Genomic DNA, 21,387 nt, shown 5'->3' with positions numbered 1-21,387 from the left:
AACATTATCACAATTTCAAAAGGGTTAAAACCAATAAAAATCAGTTAGTGCGGCCCTCGAGTTTTATATGAATGGCGCTTGACAGTGTTGTGTTATCTGGGTCCAAAATGGCTCTTTCAACGTTCTGGGTTGCCTACCCCTGCATTAGTGGAAAAGCGGCAAATGAGTGAAAGCGACAGAGACGTTGTCATGGAGACGAATGTTTTCTTACGTGACCCTCGTCCGTCAGTAATAACAGTCCCCTATAACCTGAACCAATTCAAACCGTTATTTGTTGTTTTTTATTGTTTTATTTGCATTTCCTCACACGATGAACACTACATATATTTCTATATGACGCCGGATAACACTTTTTTGCGCTCGGTTAATTTGAGTTTGAGACCCCTCCACTCTATATGAACACATGAATGTTCGTTGTTCGATGAAAGCGGAAAAAAAAATCAAGAAGACGGAGGCTTTAAAATTGCCAATTCATGTAAAAAACTTGGTAGACTTTTTGTGTTTTGATTGATCGATTGATTGAAACTTTTGTTCGTATATTGCACCGTAAAATTGACCACTAAATGGTAACAACCGAATAAGTTAAGTCGGGGGTCCACGTTAATCAATTCATGGTAAAAATTGAACAAATTATAACATTTTGGTATAATCTAACTCCATCCATCCATCCATTTTCTACCGCTTATTCCCTTTTTGGCGTCGCGGGGGGCACTGGCGCCTATCTCAGCTACAATCGGGCGGAAGGCGGGGTACACCCTGGACAAGTCGCCACCTAACTCAAACAGTGAAAATCGTTAGCATTTTTGCTATAGCGACAAACACTTTCCGTGACAATTTTAGGGCTTAAACCTTGACGGTGATATTTTTCTTAGCTCGTTTCATGATTGAATTAAAAAAAAAAAAAAAAAAAAGTAGAAAATTTGAGTTAAAGACAAGCGTATTAAATAAAAACGTAGAAAAAACTACCAGCAGCAGTAAAGTTTAGATTCATAAAGAAAAGAAGAAAGTGAATGAATGTTTATAACTGAATACATTAACATATGCATACAAATTTGTCTTTTTTTTAAATTATTTCTTTTAATTAATAAAGTAACGTTTATGACAACCTTTTTCCAAAACAATAATATAGAATGTGAGATATAACAGGACAATGCGTATATTTATCATTTGTTTTCAAAACGCTTACAAAAAAGTAGGACCCCAAACATTTACCGCGGGACCCCATTTTTATGACTTGATGGGGTCCACGGGACCCCATTTTGAAAATTCCTAGCGCCAACACTGCTGTCAACAGAGGAGAAAAAATGGTTTATTTACATAAATATATTATTTATAAAGCAAGTTCCAGTATCATTGGCACATTTTCACCTGGTCCCCGGCCTTGGTACCCGTATATGTGTCCTCTTTTTGGGATTTCACGATATGGTCAGCCTAACTTAGCGATGTATACACAGTTTACATAAATGTACAGAATTTAGAATTAGAGTTTAAAGTACAACTTTAAGGTTTTACTACTTACGTCTAAAATACTACACGGTCGAGCTCCATCCTATCTTGCCGATTGTATTGTACCATATGTCCCGGCAAGAAATCTGCGTTCAAAGGACTCCGGCTTATTAGTGATTCCCAGAGCCCAAAAAAAGTCTGCGGGCTATAGAGCGTTTTCCGTTCGGGCTCCAGTACTCTGGAATGCCCTCCCGGTAACAGTTCGAGATGCTACCTCAGTAGAAGCATTTAAGTCTCACCTTAAAACTCATTTGTGTACTCTAGCCTTTAAATAGACTCCCTTTTTAGACCAGTTGATCTGCCGCTTCTTTTCTTTTTCTCCTCTGTCCCACTCTCCCTTGGAAGAGTGGGACTGTACTAGCTGTCCAGAGTCGGGACCCGGGATGGACCGCTCGCCTGTGTATCGGCTGGGGACATCGCTGCGCTGCTGATCCGCTTGGGATGGTTTCCTGTTAGCTCCACTGTGGACGGGACTCTCTCTACTGTTTTGGATCCACTTTGGACTGGACTCTCACGGTTGTGTTGGATCCACTATGGATTGAACTTTCACAGTATCATGTTAGACCCGCGGGGGGCGCTGGCGCCTATCTCAGCTACAATCGGGCGGAAGGCAGGGTACACCCTGGACAAGTCGCCACCTCATCGCAGGGATAACACAGATAGACAGACAACATTCACACTCACATTCACACACTAGCGACCCCAAAAGGGAATAAGCGGTAGAAAATGGATGGATGGATGTTAGACCCGCTCGACATCCATTGCTTTCGGTCCCCTAGAGGGGGGGTCACCAACGTGGTGCCCGTAAGGACCAGATGAGTCGCCCGCGGGCCTGTTCTAAAAATAGCTCAAATAGCAGCACTTACCAGTGAGCTGCCTCTATTTTTTTAAATTGTATTTATTTACTAGCAAGCTGGGCTAGCTCTGCACAACATTTTTAATTCTAAGAAAGACAAAACTCAAATAGAATTTGAAAATCCAAGAAAATATTTTAAAGACTTGGTCTTCACATGTTTAAATAAATTCATTTATTTTTTTACTTTGCTTCTTATAATTTTCAGAAAGACAATTTTAGAGAAAAAATGAAACCTTAAAAATGATTTTAGGATTTTTAAACACCTTTTTACCTTTTAAATGCCTTCCTTTTCTTTCCTGACAATTTAAATCAATGTTCAAGTAAATATATTTTTTTTATTGGAAAGAATAATAAATACATTTTAATTTAAGTCTTCATTTTAGCTTCTGTTTTTTCGACGAAGAATATTTGTGAAATATTTCCTCAAACTTATTTTGATTAAAATTCAAAAAAAATATTCTGGCAAATCTAGAAAATCTTTAGAATCAAATTTAAATCTTATTTCAAAGTCTTTTTAATTTCTTTTTAAATGTTTGTTCTGGAAAATCTACAAGAAATAATGATTTGTCTTTGTTAGAAATATAGCTTGGGTCCAATTTGTTATATATTCTAACAAAGTGCAGATTGGATTTTAACCTTTTTAAAACATGTCATCAAAATTCTAAAATTAATCTTAATCAGGAAAAATTACTAATGATGTTGCATAAAAAAATTTTTTTTCAAAAAGATTCAAATCAGCTAGTTTTTCTTTTCTTTTTTTCTGTTGAATTTTGAATTTTAAATAATCGAAATTGAAGCTAAACTATGTTTCAAAATTTAATTTTCATTTTTTTCCTGTTTTCGCCTCTTTTAAACCGTTCAATTAAGTGTTTTTTTCTATTATTTATTCTCTACAAAAAACCTTCCGTAAAAGGAAAAAAAATGTATGATGGAATGATAGACAGAAATACCCATTTTTAAAAAAATATATATAGATGTATTTATTAAAGGTAAATTGAGCACATTTCTGGCAATTTATTTAAGTGTGTATCAAACTGGTAGCCCTTTGCATTAATCAGTACTCAGGAAGTAGCTCTTGCTGTCAAAAAGGTTGGTGACCCCTGCCCTAGAGGGTCCTATGCGGTCCTCTCCAAGGTTTCTCATAGTCATCATTGCCCTTATGTGGGCTCTACAGAGGATGTCGTTGTGGTTTGTGCAGCCCTTTGAGACAATTGTGATTTAGGGCTATATAAATAAACATTGATTGATTGATTGGAATTGACGCGCACTTCCAATCAAACAATTGACATCGAATTTCGCCGTAACTTTCAGAGCTCGATGATGTCATGATGCGTTCAATGACCCCTCCAGTGTCGTAAAAATGAACTAAACTAAATCTCAATGTGATTTAGCACTTTGCTGCATGTTCAGGCTAATGGTAAACAACACTTTCTGGTGTCGTCGTTTGTCCGCCCTAGAGAGCGGTAGGTTGTGAGTTCAAAACCCGGCCGAGTCATACCAAAGACTACAAAAAAATGGGACTCATTACCTCACCCCAGGGGGTGATCAAGGGCGATGGGTTCAAATGCAGAGAATAATTTCGTGTGACAATCATTGCTACTTTAACTTTAACTTTATATTAGTAACCTATCATTTCAAACAGGTACATTTACAAATAATATCAATCAATCAATCAATCAATGTTTATTTATATAGCCCCAAATCACAAATGTCTCAAAGGACTGCACAAATCATTACGACTACGACATCCTCGGAAGAACCCACAAAAGGGCAAGGAAAACTCACACCCAGTGGGACGCCAGTGACAATGCTGACTATGAGAAACCTTGGAGAGGACCTCAGATGTGGGCAACCCCCCCTCTCTAGGGGGGGTTGGCTTAGTGGTTAGAGCAGGGGTAGGGAACCTGCGGCTCTAGAGCCAGATGTGGCTCTTTTGATGACTGCATCTGGCTCTCAGATAAATCTTAGCTGACATTGCTTAACACGATAAGTAATGAATGATTCCGCTGGTAATCACAGGGTTAAAAATAACGTTCAAAATTAAAAACATTCTCATGCATTTTATTCCATCAATCCAAGAAGTCGCATTAATGGTAAGAAGTATTTCATTTATTATTTGTTAGCTTCCGAATAACAATGTTATTAAAAAGAACAAGAGACTTATTTTACTCTAAAAATGTTAGTCTAACTTAAAAATGCGCAAATGTAGTAGTATTCAGTGTTAAAAAAATATTGGTAACACTTTAGTATGGGCAACATATTCTAAGTAACAAAGACTTAATTAAGAGTTATTTGGACATTAGGGGACCATATAAGGGTTAGGGTTACTAATATGCAATAATTCTGAGGTTATAAAGGAAAACTCTTCGTTAATGGCTTACTGCTAGTAAAATAAGGCCATGCAGAAAAAGGCATTAATAAGTACTTAAAAATCAATCAATCAATCAATCAATGTTTACTTATATAGCCCTAAATCACTAGTGTCTCAAAGGGCTGCACAAACCACTACGACAACCTCGGTAGGCCCACATAAGGGCAAGGAAAACTCACACCCAGTGGGACGTCGGTGACAATGATGACTATGAGAACATGATACTGTGAAAGATCAATCCATAATGGATCCAACACAGTCGCGAGAGTCCAGTCCAAAGCGGATCCAACACAGCAGCGAGAGTCCCGTTTACAGCGGAGCCAGCAGGAAACCATCCCAAGCGGAGGCTGATCAGCAGCGCAGAGATGTCCCCAGCCGATACACAGGCGAGCAGTACATGGCCACCGGATCGGACCGGACTCCCTCCACAAAGGAGAGTGGGACATAGAAGAAAAAGAAAAGAAACGGCAGATCAACTGGTCTAAAAAGGGATGACTAATTAAGAGCCTATATGTTACGAATTTGCATGTTAATAAGCAACTAATTAATGGTGAATATGTTCCCCATATCAAAGTATTACCAAAATATAATATGGCTCTCACGGAGATACGTTTTTAAAATATTTGGCTTTCATGGCTCTCTCAGCCAAAAAGGTTCCCGACCCCTGGGTTAGAGTGTCCGCCCTGAGTTCAAACCCCGGCCGAGTCATACCAAAGACTACAAAAAATGGGACCCATTACCTCCCTGCTTGGGACTCAGCATCAAGGTTTGGAATTGGGGGTTAAATCACCCAAAAATTATTCCAGGGCGTGGCCCGCACTGCTGCTCAATGCTCCCCTCACTTCCCAGGGGGGTGATCAAGGTCCGATGGGTCAAATGCAGAGGGTTATTTTGCCACACCTCGTGTGTGTGTGACAATTGTTGGTACTTTAACATTAAAGGCCTACTGAAAGCCACTACTAGCGACCACGCAGTCTGATAGTTTATATATCAATGATGAAATATTAACATTGCAACACATGCCAATACGGCCTTTTTAGTTTACTAAATTGCAATATTAAATTTCCCGCGGAGTTTCCTGTTAAAAACGTCGCGGGTGTTTGTGACGTTATTGGTTACACGGTATTTTGGACATCTGTGTTACTGAATCTTTTGCAAAATGTAAAATTAATAATGGAGACGTCAAAGAAGAATGCTGTTGGTGGAAAGCGGTGGATTGCAGCTGCCTTTAGCACCGAAACACAGCCGGTGTTTGTTTGTTGTGAAGCTTTAACACAGAGCGGTCAAGCGAATATGTTTCTCTACATCAACCAGCAAGTTTTTGGACGGGAAAATTGTGATATTAAAGGCCTACTGAAAGCCACTACTAGCCACCACGCAGTCTGATAGTTTATATATCAATGATGAAATATTAACATTGCAACACATGCCAACACGGCCTTTTTAGTTTACTACATTGCAATTTTAAATTTCCCGCGGAGTTTCGTCTTGAAAACGGTGTGTAATGATGACGTGTACGCAAGACGTCACGGGTTTTTAGGAAGTATGAGCGCTGCACACACACACAGCTAAAAGTCGTCTGCTTTAACGGCATAATTACACAGTATTTTGGACATCTGTGTTGCTGAATCTTTTGCAATTTGTTTAATTAATATTGAAGTCACAGTAGAAAGATGGAGTTGGGAAGCTTTAGTCTTTAACCACACAAACACACGGTGATTCCTTGTTTAAAATTCCCGGAGGTGAGACTTTACTATGGATCACAGCGAACATGGATCCCGACCGAATGTCAACCAGCAGGTTTCGGTGAGAAAATTGTGGTTAAAAAGTCGCTTCTTACCGGAGAAAAGCTGAGCTTGTGCCGCCCATAAAGCTGCCGTCGACTCCCCTGAGACACTGGCGTCAAGACACCCGTCCGACTATCAGGTACTGTTAAACTCACTAAAACACTAGCAACACAATAGAAAGATAAGGGATTTCCCAGAATTATCCTAGTAAATGTGTCTAAAAACTTCGAAATCCGCCCCAATGCAATCACGTTTTTTTTTTTTTTCTAGTCCGTCGCTATCAATATCCTGAAATCTTTCATCCTCGCTCAAATAAATGGGGAAATTGTCGTTTTCTCGGTCCGAATAGCTCTTTTTGTTGGAGGCTCCCATTAAAAACAATGTGAATATGTGAGGAGCCATCAAACATGTGACGTCATCGTCTGCGACTTCCGGTAGAGGCAGGGCTTTTCTCTTAGCGCCGAAAGTTGCGAACTTTATCGTGGATGTTCTCTACTAAATCCTTTCAGCAAAAATATGGCGATATCGCGAAATGATAAAATATGACACACAGAATGGACCTGCTATTGTCAGAGGTATTTGTTGACGAGCCCCAAGATGCAGAGAAGGAGGCAGGCATTGATCGGGAAAACATGGTTTTAGTTTAAAATACTAGAATTAGAACAAACAAAAAGGACGCACGTGGGCGGAATAACAAACTAAGGGAGCTAGCACTGGAAGCTAGAAAACAAAAAGGAACTTTAGCATGGAAGCTAGAGGATAGCAAACAGAAAAACTGGAAATAACTAATGCTAACAGAAACGGCTTACCGCTACGACGACCAGGACAAAATGTAGCACGACAGGTAGTAGCTGTCGTGCCCTAAACACCTAGGGAGGTGTTTAGGGCACGTCCAACTAGTGGAGGCCACTGGGAAGACCCAGGACACGTTGGGAAGACGCCTCGGGATCCCCCAGGAAGAGCTAGACGAAGTGGCCGGGGAAAGGGAAGTCTGGGTTTCCCTGCTTAGGCTGTTGCCCCCGCGACCTGACCTCGGATAAGCGGAAGAAAATGGATGGATGGAAGGTAGTAGCTGTAACAAAACAACATGACACGATAGCAACGACAATAAAACGATCCAGCAACTGACACAAGACAAAGGAGGTACAAATAGGAGCCGGCTGATTGGCAACAGGTGTGGCCAGATGCCAATCAGCCGCAGCTGAAGGGGAACACAGCACTCAGGGAACAAGACAGGAAGCTGACAAAATAAGAGCACTAGACAGCAACTAATGGCAGGAATTACTAAACACACTTAGGAGGAACACAGCACTCAGGGAACAAGACAGGAAGCTGACAAAATAAGAGCACTAGACAGGAACTAAGGGCAGGACATACTAAACACACTGAGGAGGAACACAGCACTCGGGGAACAAGACAGGAAGCTGACAAAATAAGAGCACTAGACAGGAACTAAGGGCAGGAAATACTAAACACACTGAGGAGGAACACAGCACTCAGGGAACAAGACAGGAAGCTGACAAAATAAGAGCACTTGACAGGAACTAAAAGACAGGAAATACTAAACACACTGAGGAGGAACACAGCACTCAGGGAACAAGACAGGAAGCTGACAGAATAAGAGCACTAGACAGGAACTAAGGGCAGGAAATACTAAACACACTGAGGAGGAACACAGCACTCAGGGAACAAGACAGGAAGCTGACAAAATAAGAGCACTAGACAGGAACTAAGGGCAGGAAATACTAAACACACTGATGAGGAACACAGCACTCGGGGAACAAGACAGGAAGCTGACAAAATAAGAGCACTAGACAGGAACTAAGGGCAGGAAATACTAAACACACTGAGGAGGAACACAGCACTCAGGGAACAAGACAGGAAGCTGACCAATTAAGAGCACTTGACAGGAACTAAAAGACAGGAAATACTAAACACACTGAGGAGGAACACAGCACTCAGGGAACAAGACAGGAAGCTGACAAAATAAGAGCACTTGACAGGAACTAAAAGACAGGAAATACTAAACACACTGAAGAGGAACACAGCACTCAGGGAACAAGACAGGTAGCTGACAAAATAAGAGCACTAGACAGGAACTAAGGGCAGGAAATACTAAACACACTGATGAGGAACACAGCACTCAGGGAACAAGACAGGAAGCTGACAAAATAAGAGCACTAGACAGGAACTGAGGGCAGGAAATACTAAACACACTGAGGAGGAACACAGCACTCAGGGAACAAGACAGGAAACTGACAAAATAAGAGCACTAGACAGGAACTAAGGGCAGGACATACTAAACACACTGAGGAGGAACACAGCACTCAGGGAACAAGACAGGAAGCTGACAAAATAAGAGCACTAGACAGCAACTAAGGGCAGGACATACTAAACACACTGAGGAGGAACACAGCACTCAGGGAACAAGACAGGAAGCTGACAAAATAAGAGCACTAGACAGGAACTAAGGGCAGGACATACTAAACACACTGAGGAGGAACACAGCACTCAGGGAACAAGACAGGAAGCTGACAAAATAAGAGCACTAGACAGGAACTAAGGGCAGGAAATACTAAACACAGTGAGGAGGAACACAGCACTCAGGGAACAAGACAGGAAGCTGACAAAATAAGAGCACTAGACAGGAACTAAGGGCAGGACATACTAAACACACTGAGGCGGAACACAGCACTCAGGGAACAAGACAGGAAGCTGACAAAATAAGAGCACTAGACAGGAACTAAGGGCAGGAAATACTAAACACACTGAGGAGGAACACAGCACTCAGGGAACAAGACAGGAAGCTGACAAAGTAAGAGCACTAGACAGGAACTAAGGGCAGAAAATACCAAACACACCGAGGAGGAACACAGCACTCAGGGAACAAGACAGGAAGCTGACAAAATAAGAGCACTAGACAGGAACTAAGGGCAGGAAATACTAAACACACTGAGGAGGAACACAGCACTCAGGGAACAAGACAGGAAGCTGACAAAATAAGAGCTCTTGACAGGAACTAAAAGACAGGAAATACTAAACACACTGAGGAGGAAAACAGCACTCAGGGAACAAGACAGGAAGCTGACAAAATAAGAGCACTAGACAGCAACTAAGGGCAGGACATACTAAACACACTGAGGAGGAACACAGCACTCAGGGAACAAGACAGGAAGCTGACAAAATAAGAGCACTAGACAGGAACTAAAAGACAGGAAATACTAAACACAGGAAACAGACAAATGCAGAGGAAAAAACTAAAACATAGACAAACTGTCAGGGGAAAGCCTGACAGCTATTTTCGTTTAAATAAGAAAATCTCATTTCAGTAGGCTTTTAAGTCACAAATAAATCGCTTTTTTTTAGGAAGAAAAAGCCTTCTTTCTACCTCAGTTTGAATAGAAACACCGAAACTCTCACATCAAGTGTTTGCTCAAGGTGACACTACTGTGTGCGTGTGTGTGTGTGTGTGTGTGTGTGCGTGCACAGGTGAGCCAGTGTGGATTCTCGCTGCAGGTGACAAAGCTTGCGTGTGAAAACAAAGGAGAAAGAAGACAAAAAAACCCCTAAAAACCCACAGGTCTCAGTTTTCCTCTATTGTGTGCGAGCTCCCAAGCTCCGCCCCCTCGACGTCGTACGAGAGCGAGAGCCGGCAGCAACCGTCACTTTGGAAGCGTCGGCGATGGCGTCTCAGGGCCTCCAGATGCTGGCCGTGCTGCTGGCCTTCATGGGCTGGTTGGGCGCCATCATCACCTGCGCCCTGCCCATGTGGCGAGTGACGGCGTTCGTCGGCGCCAACATCGTGACGGCGCAGGTGATCTGGGAGGGCCTGTGGATGACCTGCGTGGTGCAGAGCACGGGCCAGATGCAGTGCAAGGTCTACGACTCCATGCTGGCCTTGCCCCAGGACCTGCAGGCGGCCCGCGCCATGGTGGTGGTCTCGGTGATGGTGGGCGTGCTGGGCGTGCTGGTGGCGGCGGCCGGAGGGAAGTGCACCAACTGCGTGGAGGACGAGACGGCCAAGGCCAAGGCGTGCATCGTGGCGGGCGTCATGTTTGTCATCGGCGCCCTGCTCGTCATGATCCCCGTGTCGTGGTCGGCCCACACCGTCATCCGGGACTTCTACAACCCGCTGGTGACCGCCGCTCAGAGGCGGGAGCTCGGCGCCGCGCTCTACATCGGCTGGGGCTCGGCCGCCATGCTGCTGCTGGGGGGGGGGATTCTCTGCAACAACTGCCCCCCCAGCGACAGGCGACCCTACGCGCCGGCCAAGTTCGTGACCGCCAGGAGCGCCTCGTCCAACGTGGACTACGTGTGAGTGTGTGTGTGTTCTTGTATTTCTGGCCTTCTTGAGACATCAATATGAGAAGGTGTGAACAAGCTAGGACATAAATCATGGTCCCGATAAGGAAAACCATTGCATCTAATAGGAAAGTGTCTAATTTGCACCCCTAGTGGTGAAGTCTATCAAAATAAGGGTGGTCCCAAAAAGGAAGTTTTTTTCAAATTGACTGTATGTCGGTTTTAAAAGTGCTCCCCCTCTGGTCAACATATGAAATAACAAGTGTGTGTAAAAAAAATTAAGTTATCCCCCTCTGGTCAACATATGAAATAACAAGTGTATGTAAAAAAAAAATTAAGTTATCCCCCTCTGGTCAACATATGAAATAACAAGTGTGTGTAAAAAAATTTTTAACTTATCCCCCACTGGTCAACATATGAAATAACAAGTGTGTGTAAAAAAATTAAAGTTATCCCCCTCTGGTCAACATATGAAATAACAAGTGTGTGTAAAAAATTTAAATGCGCCCCCTTTGGCCAAAATTAATACAACTAAATAAATAAAAATGTATAGAAAGACGTACTATAATAACTTGAATTAAATAATGATTAAAAAACAATTCCAAACAAAAAAATGTAAACATTTTAAAATAAATAACTAAAAGCTTACCTTCTTTATATTTGCATAGTATGTATATATTATTAATGTTGTGAATACAAATCCTTATATATCTACAAAAATGTGGTCCTGAAAAGATGTTAGGCATTTTTCACAGGTCTTAAAAAGGTAACAAATACAAGAATATGTGTGTGTGTTCTTGTATTTTTACCCTTCTTGAGAAATCAACAAGGAAAAGTAGCTTCCATATGAGGAGGTGTGAACAAGTTAGGACCGAAATCATGGTCCCGATAGGGAAAACCATTGCATCTAATAGGAAAGTGTCTAATTTGCACCCCTGGTGGTGAAGTCTATCAAAATAAAGGTGGTCCCAAAAAGGAAGTTTTTTTCAAATTGACTGTATGTCGGTTTTAAAAGTGCTCCCCCTCTGGTCAACATATGAAATAACAAGTGTTTGTAAAAAAATGTAAGTTATCCCCCTCTGGTCAACATATGAAATAACAAGTGTGTGTAAAAAAAATTTGAAGTTATCCCCCTCTGGTCAACATATGAAATAACAAGTGTATGTAAAAAAAAAAATTAAGTTATCCCCCTCTGGTCAACATATGAAATAACAAGTGTGTGTAAAAAAAATTAAGTTATACCCCTCTGGTCAACATATGAAATAACAAGTGTGTGTAAAAAATTTTAAGTTATCCCCCTCTGGTCAACATATGTAATAATAAGTGTGTGTAAGAAATTTAAATGCACCCCCTTTGGCCAAAATTAATACAAATAAATAAATAAAAATGTATAGAAAGACATACTATAATAACGTGAATTAAATAATGAAGATTAAAAAACTATTACAAACAAAAAACTCAAAAAAATTAAAAAATAAATAACTAAAAGCTTACCTTTTTATATTTGCATAGTATGTATATATTATTAATGTTGTGAATACAAATCCTTATATATCTACAAAAATGTGGTCCTGAAAAAATGTTAGGCATTTTTCACAAGTCTTAAAAAGGTAACTAATACAAGAATATGTGTGTGTGTTCTTGTATTTCTACCCTTCTTGAGACATCAACAAGGAAAAGTAGCTTCCATATGAGGAGGTGTGAACAAGTTAGGACATAAATCATGGTCCAGATACGGAAAACCATTGCATCTAATAGAGAATGTCTCATTTGCACCCCTGGTGGTGACATCTATCAAAATAAAGGTGGTCCCAAAAAGGAAGGGTTTTTCAAATTGACTGTGTGTCGCTTTTAAAAGTGCTCCCCCTCTGGTCAACATATGAAATAACAAGTGTGTGTAAAAAAATGTAAGTTATCCCCCTCTGGCCAACATATGTAATAATAAGTATGTGGAACGAATTTAAATGCGCCCCCTTTGGCCAAAATTAATACAAATAAATAAATAAATAAATAAATGAATAAATATGTATATTAGGGACGGTCCTAAAGAGATAGGCATTTTTCAGAGGTCTCAAGAAAGTAAGAAATACAAGAATATGTGTGTTTTCTTGTATTTCTACTCTTCTTGAGACATCAACAAGTAAAAGTAACTTCCATATGAGGAGGTGTGAACAAGTTAGGACATAAATCATGGTCCTGATACGGAAAACCATTGCATCTAATAGAGAATGTCTCATTTGCACCCCTGGTGGTGAAATATATCAAAATAAAGGTGGTCCCAAAAAGGAAGTTTTTTTCAAATTGACTGTGTGTCGGTTTTAAAAGTGCTCCCCCTCTGGTCAACATATGAAATAACAAGTGTGTGTAAAAATTTTTTAACTTATCCCCCACTGGTCAACATATGAAATAACAAGTGTGTGTAAAAAAATTAAAGTTATCCCCCTCTGGTCAACATATGAAATAACAAGTGTGTGTAAAAAATTTAAATGCGCCCCCTTTGGCCAAAATTAATACAACTAAATAAATAAAAATGTATAGAAAGACGTACTATAATAACTTGAATTAAATAATGATTAAAAAACAATTCCAAACAAAAAAATTTAAACATTTTAAAATAAATAACTAAAAGCTTACCTTCTTTATATTTGCATAGTATGTATATATTATTAATGTTGTGAATACAAATCCTTATATATCTACAAAAATGTGGTCCTGAAAATATGCTAGGCATTTTTCACAGGTCTTAAAAAGGTAACAAATACAAGAATATGTGTGTGTGTTCTTGTATTTTTACACTTCTTGAGAAATCAACAAAGAAAAGTAGCTTCCATATGAGGAGGTGTGAACAAGCTAGGACATAAATCATGGTCCCAATACGGAAAACCATTGCACCTAATAGGAAAGTGTCTAATTTGCACCCCTGGTGGTGAAGTCTATCAAAATAAGGGTGGTCCCAAAAAGGAGGGGTTTTTCAAATTGACTGTGTGTCGGTTTTAAAAGTGCTCCCCCTCTGCTCAACATATGAAATAACAAGCGAGTGTAAAAAAAATTAAGTCATCCCCCTCTGGTCAACATATGAAATAACAAGTGTTTGTAAAAAAAATTAAGTTATCCCCCTCTGGTCAACATATGAAATAACAAGTGTGTGTAAAAAAAATGTAAGTTATCCCCCTCTGGCCAACATATGAAATAACAAGTGTTTGTTAAAAAAAATGTAAGTTACCCCACTCTGGTCAACATATGAACTAACAAGTGTGTGTAAAAAAAATTAAGTTATCCCCCTCAGGTCAACATATGAAATAACAAGTGTGTTTGAAAAATTTTAAGTTATCCCCCTCTGGTCAACATATGAAATAACAAGTGTGTTTAAAAAATTTTAAGTTATCCCCCACTGGCCAACATATGTAATAATAAGTGTGTGTAAGAAATTTAAATGCGCCCCCTTTGGCCAAAATTAATACAAATAAATAAATAAAAATGTATAGAAAGACATACTATAATAACGTGAATTAAATAATGAAGATTAAAAAACAATTACAAACAAAAAACTCAAAAAAATTAAAAAATAAATAACTAAAAGCTTACCTTTTTATATTTGCATAGTATGTATATATTATTAATGTTGTAAATACAAATCTTTATATATCTATAAAGGCTGGTCCTAAAGAGGTAGGCATTTTTCTCAGGTTAAAGAAGGTAACAAATACAAGAATATGTGTGTGTGTTCTTGTATTTTTACACTTCTTGAGACATCAACAAGGAAAAGTAGCTTCCATATGAGGAGGTGTGAACAAGCTAGGACATAAATCATGGTCCAGATACGGAAAACCATTGCATCTAATAGAGAATGTCTCATTTGCACCCCTGGTGGTGAAGTCTATCAAAATAAGGGTGGTCCCAAAAAGGAGGGGTTTTTCAAATTGACTGTGTGTCGCTTTTAGAAGTGCTCCCCCTCTGGTCAACATATGAAATAACAAGTGTGTGTAAAAAAAAATTAAGTTATCCCCCTCTGGTCAACATATGAAATAACAAGTGTGTGTAAAAAAAATTAAGTTATCCCCCTCTGGTCAACATATGAAATAACAAGTGTGTGTAAAAAATTTAAATGCGCCCCCTTTGGCCAAAATTAATACAACTAAATAAATAAAAATGTATAGAAAGACGTACTATAATAACTTGAATTAAATAATGAAGATTAAAAAACAATTACAAACAAAAAAAATAAAAAAATAAACTAAAAGCTTAACTTTTTTATATTTGCATAGTATGTATTTATCATTAATGTTGTAAATACAAATCTTTATATATCTAAAAAGGCTGGTCTTAAAGAGGTAGGCATTTTTCTCAGGTTAAAGAAGGTAACAAATACAAGAATATGTGTGTGTGTTCTTGTATTTTTACACTTCTTGAGAAATCAACAAGGAAAAGTAGCTTCCATATGAGGAGGTGTGAACAAGCTAGGACATAAATCCTGGTCCTGATACGGAAAACCATTGCATCTAATAGAGAATGTCTCATTTGCACCCCTGGTGGTGAAATCTATCAAAATAAGGGTGGTCCCAAAAAGGAAGGGTTTTTCAAATTGACTGTGTGTCGCTTTTAAAAGTGCTCCCCCTCTGGTCAACATATGAAATAACAAGTGTGTGTAAGAAAATGTATTTAAAAAAATAAATAAATAATATTATACATACATATATATATATAGTAAATAATGAAAATTAAAAATCAAATACAAACAAAAATAAATAAAAAAATAACAAAAAGCTTGGCTTATTTCTACATGCACCGTATGCATATATTATTAATGTGGTCCTAAAGCGGTAGGTATTTTTCAGAGGTCTTAAGAATGTAACAACTACAAGAATGTGTGTGTGTGTGTGAGTGTGTCCTATTTGTGTTTGGCTGACCTATGTTTCACATTTGCAGATGAGAACACAAGAGAAGATTCCAGAATCCTGCAAAGAACTTTTCAGTGTGTTGCTTTTTCCAAGACTCTTGTTGACATTGAAGGAAATCCAAAATCTTTCATTATTATTTCACTTCTTTCTAATAAACAAGTTAATATTCAAAGCTTGTTTGTTTTGTTGCTGTGACTTCTACTGAATGAGGAAAAAATGTGTTTGGAATGGAACACTTCTGTCAGTGCACTTCAGTATGTGTACTGTGTACTTAGTATGCAAATGTAGACAAAGTAGTATTGTCCCAGATACATTACTGTATTTGTGTACTAAATGTCTTGATCCTTTGTTATCAACTTCCTGTGTTTTGTGTCTTTTCCTGTCCAGCGCTCTTATTTTGGTGTCTATTTCCTGTCATTGTTGCCAACCAGGCTGCTGTATATGCCAGCTGTGCCCGTTGAACAGGTCTGGGTCACAGTCTGCTTAGTGCGCTAATGTCTGTGATTGTTTATTCCCTGCTCTTTTCTTTTTGGTCTTTTTGTAGTTTTTTTTTTTCCATTAAAAGAAAAAAGTATGGTTCTGCATTTTTTCCATCCCTAAATTTTCTTTCTTTATAGTTTTGGTTGTGTTTTTTTTTAACATTTCCATATTTCTGCATTTTTCTTTGTTGTCTTTTTCTTTTTGTTCTATTAGTCTGTATATATATATATATATATATATATATATATATATATATACAGTATATATATATATATATATATATACAGTATATATATATATATATATATAATTTTTTTTTTGCCTTTTTTCTTAATTTTTTTTCCTAATTTTTTGTTGTTCTAATTTTTTTGTTCTTTATCTTTTTATTTTAATATGAATATTTTGGCATTTGTTTTATTTCCTTTGTGTTCTTCTTAAACTTAATTTTCATTTTATTTTATATTTTTTTCTTCTCTTTTGCATGTTGTCTATTTTTTTTTTCTGTTTTGCTTCTTTTTTTTCTAATTTGATTACTTTGTTTTATTTTTGTCTTATTTGTCTTTTTCCTGTATTGTATAAATGTGTATTTATGCATTTTTTATTTTTCCTTATTTAATTTTTTCCCCATTTTGGATTTCCCTTTTTTTTTTTTCTTAGTTTTTTTGTTCTTTATCTTTTTATTTTTGTTTTTATTTGAAAATTAATATTTTTGAATTTGTTTTATTTCCTTTGTGTTCTTCTTAAACTTACTTTTCTTAATTTTATTCTATATTTTTTTCTTCTCTTTTGCATTTTGTCTCCTTTTGTTTTTTTTTTGTTTTGCTTCTTTTTTTTCCAATTTGTTTACTTTCTTTTTTATTTTTTGTCTTATTTGTCTTTTTCCTGTATTGTATGAATGTGTATTAATGCATTTTTATTTTTCCTTATTTAATTTTTTCCCCATTTTGGATTTTCCTTTGTTTTTCTTAGGTTTTGTTGTTGTTTTGTTCTTTATCTTTTTTTTGTTTTTATTTGAAAATTAATATTTTGGCATTTGTTTTATTTCCTTTGTGTTCTTCTTAATCTTACTTTTCTTTATTTCTTTCTATATTTTTTTCTTCTTTTTTGCAATTTTCCTGCTTTTGTTTTTTTTCTTTTTCGCTTCTTTTTTTCTAATTTGTTTACCTTCTTTTATTTTTGTCTTATTTTTCTTTTTCCTGTATTGTATAAATGTGTATTTATGCATTTGTATTTTTCCTTATTTACTTTTTTTTCCCCATTTTGGATTTTCCTTATTTTTTCTTAGTTTTTTTCTTCTTTCCTTTTTAATGATGATTTTCAACCGCTGGACATAACATTATCACTAACATTTTGATCACACAATAAAATATACGCTGACATACTTTTAACTGTGAATTTTTTTAAATTTTTATTATTTTATTTACATTCTTGGAATAAAACATGTGTCTTACATTGTTGTTCACTACTTTTCATCACAGTGTTCTTTCGGAACTTCACCCATCTTTTTTGCTAAAATGTCTGCCCTCCCACTTGATGACAAGTACTATCTCAAATTTGGTCCTAATGTTTAAAACTACAAAATAAAAGATTTGAATCTGAAAAAACTCAAATAACATGTATGAAAGTGAAAACAGAAAATAAAAAAATGTCTTCAAAAAAATTACCATAGTGGATTGTTTTTATTTTCATTTTAAGTACACAAATGTATTTTTCAATACTCAACATGAAAACTTGATTATTTTTCCAGGAACAAAACTTTTGGCACTATTTTATCTTAACATTTTTTCGCACGTAATTCACACATCATCTTAGCCGCTTTGAAAGAAGCTAAACTGTAACCAAACACCAGCACATCTTGAAAAATTAATTATTTACACTTGACTGAAACATTGGATGGCACGACTCGCAACATTATTGTGATGTGCCGTCCAGTTGAGATGAAACCTGACAACAACTAAGCAAAACATATTTACATTCTCACGCTTTCTCCACGATAAAACTCTCGCTGCTACAGTTTGTGCAAAACATTCAAGTAGGAAAAGGTTCCGACCAAAGAAAATATCAAGTAAAGCTAAAGTAACCCAACATTGATACAGCGTTGATTATACGTACATGTTTTTTAAACACTGACTTTGAAACAACGTTGCAAAATAGTTGTATTTGTAAATTGAGACAACGTTGATTGGAAAATGACCAAAATTCAATGGTCAAATCAACGTCAGAACCCAACATTGATTAAACGTTGTCAAAAGTATGTTGTTTCAGTGTTGTGGAATATTGGTTGGGAAATGACCAAAATTTTATGGACAAATCAACATCAGAACCCAACATTGATTAAAAGTCTTTAAAAAGCATTTTGTTTCAACGTTGTATTTGTTGATGAATATCGGTTGGGAAATTACTAAAATTCAATGGTCAAATCAACGTCAGAACCCAACATTGATTAATCATTGTCAAAAGTATGTTGTTTCAACGTTGTATTTGTGTTGTAGAATATTGGTTGGAAAATGACCAAAATTCTATGGTCAAATCTACATCAGAACCCAACATTGATTAAACGTCTTTAAAAAGCATTTTGTTTCAACGTTGTATTTGTTGATGAATATCGGTTGGGAAATTATCAAAATTCAATAGTCAAATCAACGTCAGAACCCAACATTGATTAAACGTTGTCAAAAAGCATGTTGTTTGAACGTTGTATTTGTATTGAAGAACATCAGTTGGAAAATGACCAAAATTAAATGGTTGTATCAAAGTCAGAACCCTACGATTAAAAGTCGTCAAAAAGCATGTTGTTTCAACGTTGTATTTGTGTTGTAGAATATTGGTTGGGAAATGACCAAAATTCAATGGTCAAATTAATGTCAGAACCCGACATTGATTAAACGTCTTTGAAAAGCATGTTGTTTCAACGTTTTATTTGTTGATGAATATCGGTTGGGAAAATGACCAAAATTGAATGGTCAAATCAACGTCAGAACCCAACATTGATTAAACGTTGTCAAAAAGCATGTTGTTTCAACGTTGTATTTGTGTTGAAGTATATCGGTTGGGAGATGACCAAAATTAAATGGTCAAATCAACGCCAGAACCCAAAATTGAATAAACGTCGTCAAAAACATGTTGTTTCAACGTTGTATTTGTGTTAAAAAATACTGTTTGGAAAATGACTAAAATTCAACGGTCAAATCAATTTCAGAACCCAAAATTGATCAAACGGCATAAAAAGGATGTTGTGTCTATGTTGTGTTTTGTTATAAAATATTGGTTTGAAAAAGACCAAAATTCAAATGATCAAATCAACGTCAGAAACCAACCTTAATTAAATGTTGTCAAAAAGCATGTTGTTTCAACGTTGTATTTGTGTTGTAGAATATTGGTTGGAAAATTAACAAAATTCAATGGTCAAATCAACGTCAGAACCCGATGATTAAAAGACGTCTAAAAGCATGTTGTTTCAACGTTGTATTTGTTGATGGATATTGGTTGGGAAATGACCAAAATTAAATGGTCATATTATCGTCGGAACGCGACGATTAAAAGTCGTCAAAAGTATGTTGTTTCAACGTTGTATTTGTGTTTTAAAAAATTGGTAGTGAAATGACAAAATTTCAATGGTCAAATCAACGTCAGAACCTGACGATTAAAAGTCGTCAAAAAGCAAGTTGTTTCACTGTTGTATTTGTGTTGTAGAATATTGGTTGGAAAATTACCAAAATGCAATCGCCAAATCAACGTCAGAACCTAAAATTTAATAAACGTCGTCAAAAAGCATGTTGTTTCAACGTTTTTGTGTTGTAAAATATTGGTTGGAAAATTACCAATATTCAATGATCAAATCAACGTCAGAACCCGACAATTAAAAGTCGTCAAAAGTATGTTGTTTCAACGTTGTATTTGTGTTATATGAAATTGGTTGGGAAATTGCAAAAATTCAATGGTCAAATCAATGTCAGAACTCGACGTTGAATAAAGGTCATCAAAAAGCATCCTGTTTAAATGTTGTATTTGTGTTATAAAATATTGGTTGGAAAATGACCAAAGTTCTATGGTCAAATCAACGTCAGAACCTGACATTGATTAAAAGTCTTTAAAAAGCATTTTGTTTCAACGTTGTATTTGTTGATGAATATCGGTTAGGAAATTACCAAAATTCAATTGTCAAATCAACGTCAGAACCCGACGATTAAAAGTCGTCAAAAGTATGTTAATTCAACGTTGTATTTGTGTTGTAGAATATTGGTTAGAAAATGACCAAATTTCAAAGGTGAAATCAACGTCAGAACCCAAAATTGACTAAAAGTTGTCAAAAAGCATGTTGTTTCAACATTGTATTTGTGTTGTAAAATATTGGTTGAAAAATTACCAGAATTCAATGGTCAATGAACGTCAGAACCCGACGATTAAAGTCGTCAAAAGCATGTTGTTTCAACGTTGTATTTGTGTTAAAGTATATTGTTTGGAAAATTACAAAAAATTCAATGGTTAAATCAATGTCAGAACCCAACATTGATTAAACGTCGTCAAAAAGCATGTTGTTTTAACGTTGTATTTGTGTTGAAAAATATCGGTTGGGAAATTACCATAATTCAATGGTCAAATCAACGTCAGAACCCAACATTGATTAAACGTCGTCAAAAAGCATGTTGTTTCAAAGTTGTATTTGTTGATGGATATTGTTTGGGAAATGACCAAAATGAAAAAGTCACATCAACGTCAAAACCTGACGATTAAAAGTCGTCAAAAGCATGTTGTCTCAACGTTGTATTTGTGTTGTAAAATATTGTTTGGAAAATTACAAAAAATTCAATGGTCAAATCAACGTCAAAACCCAACATTGACTAAAAGTCTTCAAAAAGCATGTTGTTTCAACGTTGTATTTGTGTTGTAGAATATTGGTTGGAAAATGACCAAAATTCAATGGTCAATCAACGTCAGAACCCGACGATTAAAGTCGTCAAAAGCATGTTGTTTCAACGTTGTATTTGTGTTGAAGAATATTGTTTGGAATATTACAAAAAATTAAATGGTCAAATCAATGTCAGAAGCCAACATTAATTAAACGTTGTCAAAAAGCATGTTGTTTCAATGTTGTATTTGTGTTGAAAAATATCGGTTGGGAAATGACCAAAATTCAATGGTCAAATCAAAGTCAGAACCCAACATTGATTAAACGTCTTTAAAAAG

At 36.7% G+C, this 21,387-nt stretch overlaps 2 protein-coding genes across 2 annotated transcripts in view; one reads left to right on the top strand and one right to left on the bottom strand.

The window, feature by feature from the left end:
- The window catches only part of LOC133550481 (uncharacterized), a 66,933-nt gene that overhangs the window by 43,617 nt on the left and 1,929 nt on the right, over nucleotides 1-21,387 (bottom strand). The window contains exon 2 of the mRNA XM_061896460.1: nucleotides 10,159-10,777. Coding sequence (XP_061752444.1) covers nucleotides 10,159-10,777 — 619 coding nt within the window. The remainder of the gene's footprint in view (nucleotides 1-10,158; nucleotides 10,778-21,387) is intronic.
- On the top strand, nucleotides 10,066-16,230 carry LOC133551980 (claudin-4-like). Its single transcript, XM_061899197.1, has 2 exons — nucleotides 10,066-10,834; nucleotides 15,749-16,230. Exons 1-2 carry the CDS (start codon nucleotides 10,203-10,205, stop codon nucleotides 15,750-15,752), a joined length of 636 nt encoding a protein of 211 aa, XP_061755181.1. The 5' UTR covers nucleotides 10,066-10,202; the 3' UTR covers nucleotides 15,753-16,230.

Source organism: Nerophis ophidion, linkage group LG04, assembly GCF_033978795.1.
Source record: "Nerophis ophidion isolate RoL-2023_Sa linkage group LG04, RoL_Noph_v1.0, whole genome shotgun sequence".
NCBI lineage: Eukaryota > Metazoa > Chordata > Actinopteri > Syngnathiformes > Syngnathidae > Nerophis > Nerophis ophidion.
Note: the sequence above shows the minus strand (reverse complement) of the source record. Positions and strands in the feature narration are given on the sequence as shown.